The sequence below is a fragment of the Priapulus caudatus genome, unplaced genomic scaffold (genome assembly GCF_000485595.1).
Source record: "Priapulus caudatus unplaced genomic scaffold, Priapulus_caudatus-5.0.1 Scaffold356, whole genome shotgun sequence".
NCBI lineage: Eukaryota > Metazoa > Priapulida > Priapulimorpha > Priapulimorphida > Priapulidae > Priapulus > Priapulus caudatus.
In genome coordinates this window covers 159,902-163,749 of record NW_014577417.1, presented here as the reverse complement: position 1 = coordinate 163,749, position 3,848 = coordinate 159,902, and the positions used below count along the sequence as shown (strand labels likewise).

At 38.7% G+C, this 3,848-nt stretch overlaps 1 protein-coding gene across 1 annotated transcript in view; it reads right to left on the bottom strand.

The window, feature by feature from the left end:
• Window positions 1–1,725: 1,725 nt before the first annotated feature.
• LOC106809468 (60S ribosomal protein L27a-like) overlaps window positions 1,726–3,848 on the bottom strand; it is a 6,728-nt gene continuing 4,605 nt past the window's right edge. The window contains exon 5 of the mRNA XM_014812554.1: window positions 1,726–1,905. Within this exon, the coding sequence (XP_014668040.1) occupies window positions 1,777–1,905 (129 nt within the window). The 3' untranslated portion in view covers window positions 1,726–1,776. The remainder of the gene's footprint in view (window positions 1,906–3,848) is intronic.

Below are 3,848 nucleotides of genomic sequence, written 5' to 3'. Positions count from 1 at the left end.
TCTCTACTACTTATAGTTTTACTCTATAGTTTAGCTCTACTCTATACTACTTTTATTTCATGTTACAGCTTTCCCAAGAGGGAACAAACTAGCGATTTCGACGACGTGGCACCCCCTGGATTCGGATAACAGTATTTATAACAACGACTTCATCTCAGAACAAGAACATTGCGCCGCTTTCACGTTCACTGCCGAATAAAGGCGGTAGAAATGTCCCTCATTGAAAGTCTATTGCAAACGTCGCCCGGTTACCAATACGGATTGGTTCGGTTGGCCGAATTAGAACGTTGTAGAATCGATACTTTAGCCGGTTGCTTGGCCGACTGCACCTGGTCGAGCGGCGGTCACTTTATTATTAAACGAAAATTACGTCACGAATTATTTTTCCATGATCGAAAATGTCCGGACGTGTTTTTGTATTGTTTTGGTGGTAGTCGCACGCATCCGAGTTGTGATCCTATTGCTGCGTATTCAACACTATCATATTAAGTCAATAGACACAATAACACTAGAACTGGTAGAAACTGGTGCAAACTAACTATAGATATAATACCAAAAGCCGTGCGTGTTCTCGTTATTATGATAATCGATATTATGGTAATGATTACTAACAAATTCGGTCATGTTTGATTACCCAATTAGTTCTAGCTGAAGAAAATCATTATATTTATACTAGAATAGATTTAGACTGTAACGAAAAAATATCGCAAATATGTTTTATTTTTCGTTTACTTCACAAGTTTACTACAGCATGTTAAATGTCCAGATAACGGGCAATCATATTTCCAGTGCAACCGGGGAGAATGGGAAGTGCACCATGTTTTATAGCTATATACGTGTAGTAGAAATCTCCAGACACTCTCACGATTAAGTCGTTATAATCACCATTCCTGCATGGGCAACTTTGTGGCATTTCGTAGGTAGTACGCTGACATGCGATCAGATTTTGCATTGCACTATTTTGCCTCTCAACCTGTAGATGGCGCCAGCGACACGGGTCGCCACATAGACATCAGACGACTGGAATGTAATGGTATTAACGTAACGGTATTAAACTACAAGTGAAGGGAGGGGGGATATAAAATACAAGCCATTGATCGGTCGATTATACTTTGCGCTGTCTGCATGCATAGTTAGTTTATTGTGCTATAGGCGGTACGTTGTACCGTACAAATAATTTACTGTGGTAGTTGTACACTGCACAATTCTACAGAAAATAAATAATTAAGTGGTTTAAGGTAGGTCTCACTTTGCACAAAAACGAAATAATTAATTTTATTGATCTAGTGATTGTGAAATAAATAATTTGGACTGTTTTTGTCAGAAGATGAACTTTTTGTTTGTGTAGTGTGACTTTCTTACCATGATGGCATTCAAATATATTCACGTACACACGCATGACCAGTCAACAAGAGGCACACACTTCCATGGCGGTTTTCCGGATACCCACATGTGAACTGTACATGCTGGACAATATATATTAATAATTTAACATCACCTTGTCTGCATTGCGATGGCTACAACCAAACCACAAGCTGTAAACTCAACACGAGGATGCTACAGGTTCACATGCTAAAGCACCAGACTTTGCAGTCGAAAATATAGATTTAATACTGGGATGGTTTGGACGATATTATAAACTAATTTATTCCACTCCCAAGATTGACACACTTCTTTGCAGTCTCAAGCAGAAAACTACAATGAAATGAAGAAGCAAGTCAAAGATTTATCTCACATAATTAATTTTATTACAACTATACAGGCCGGCAAATACATTTAAGCTACGAGCACGCAGCAACCTCCTACAGCCTTAATCTTTTCCTCGGCTTGTCTGCTGAAAAACTTTGCTTTCACAATGACAGGTTGCTTCGGCAAATGGCCCTTGCCAAGGACTTTGAAATAACCCTGCAAGCAGACAGAAAAATAGCACACAATTAACCATAAGCTCACAGTAGATGCTCGATGCTCAAAGACTGAGGCACAATGCAAGAAACGAAGTTTTAAATCTTCATTAATTCATAATAAATAGTAAGGTTATGTTTATGTGTATAGGTGACGTTTTTGTAGTAGTTTTATAACAAACTCAATGAGAACAACTAGTCTCTTCCTCAGCGACATGACTTTTTAGAGTTAATAACAAATGCTGGGCCACCATTTAAAAAAAATGTGTCTGCTGTGGATAACCCAACTATATGCAAATAATTCTACCATGCTAGTTTTTCACATCTCCAAATTTAGCCCCTTTTTCAGAAACATTAGACACTATGAAATGGGATAAACAGACATAACACGGACACTAACAGATAAAATTAGCAACGATTATATATATATATATATATATATATATATATATATGTGTGTGTATGTGTATGTGTGTAGTGTTCTCACGATATTTTTTGTGCATTCTATTACCGCCCGCCGCTGCACCGATGCAGATCGACGCCAGGGTGAGATGTAGTCGATAGTTCCTGCGCATGATTTCGGGGGGGGGGGTCGTTTTTGCTTCGTAAATTCGCCGCAAATTGGTTGTAATCACAGCGACGCGAAATTCAATTGGGCGTGAAGTATTTTAGTCGGCGCAGCGCGGATATTATATGCGCTGCGGATATTGTCGTTAGATTGCGGCAATCATTCTATTGCGCACGCACGAAAGTATCATTATGGCTCGCGTGCATCCTGACTGAGTAGATTTCTAGTACTGCCATTCGCTATTGTGTTTAATTACATTATATCATATCGTGTTCTATTCTATCAAGAGCTGATATTCCTACTACGCATTATTAGCTCTTGATTTTATTTTATTCTGGTTTTTTTTTCTATTCTATTCTGTTCGAGTTTATTCTATTATATTCTACTCGTTTCTAGTCCATTAATAAATATTTCATTCTCTCTACTAATCAAGTTTATTCGTTACAGTTTTTTTAATCTCCACTGAAATTTATTCCGATTCATTTAGAATAGATAATTGAAATGAGTTTCACGATACCATTTTTACTTTTTTTTCCAGAATTGTGGAGGGATGGGCGTAAGTATTCTTCGAAAATACATACACCCGAGCACAAAAGAGCGTGGCTACACCGGATTATGAGTTTACACGATGTCAAATCCCGGGTTGTTTCGAAGCATCGTGTAGGGTCGGTCAGGTCGGCGCGGTCAAATATCTGCTAGATCGGCTGCTATTAAACTCGTCAATGTGTGTCTTATATTATATGACGCATCGCGTGCGATGTGGTGAAGGTTATGTAACAATATTGTTTTCCTTACCTCTAAAGATTTCGTTTTTTTATACGCAAGTGCAGTATATAATAATACTGCCGGCTACGTTAATAGGAAAAATGTTGCACACACCTTCGCAAATATTGCGTTAACTACAGTTTGCTTATCTTTGCGTCAAAACTCCCGCGATTCTATACATCGTAAGCGTCATACGTTGCTAGCGTACAAACCCTCACTTATTCGCGATTCCTTCGTTGCCGGTCACGTGATGTGGACCAAATTTGCCAGACGACGTCATTAGCGAAGGATATTCTGCGCAGATTTTCGATGTTTACTAGAGTCACGCTAACCGAGAGATTACAGAGTTGAATGAAGAGTATTGCCTCTAAAATAGCGAATATCGCGACAGCTTTCATCGACTGCGCATGCGCATCGTCAAGTGGTGTTATGCTTTGTGCAAGAACTTAGATTTTTTTATTATCGCAAGCGTATATATAATTGATATAATCTCAAGAATAATAATAAAAAGAACAAGATTAGCGAGTGAGAGAGAGAGAGAGAGAGCGAGAAAGACAGAGAGAGAGAGAGAGAGAGAGAGAGAGAGAGAGAGAGAGAAAGAAAGAGAGCGAAAG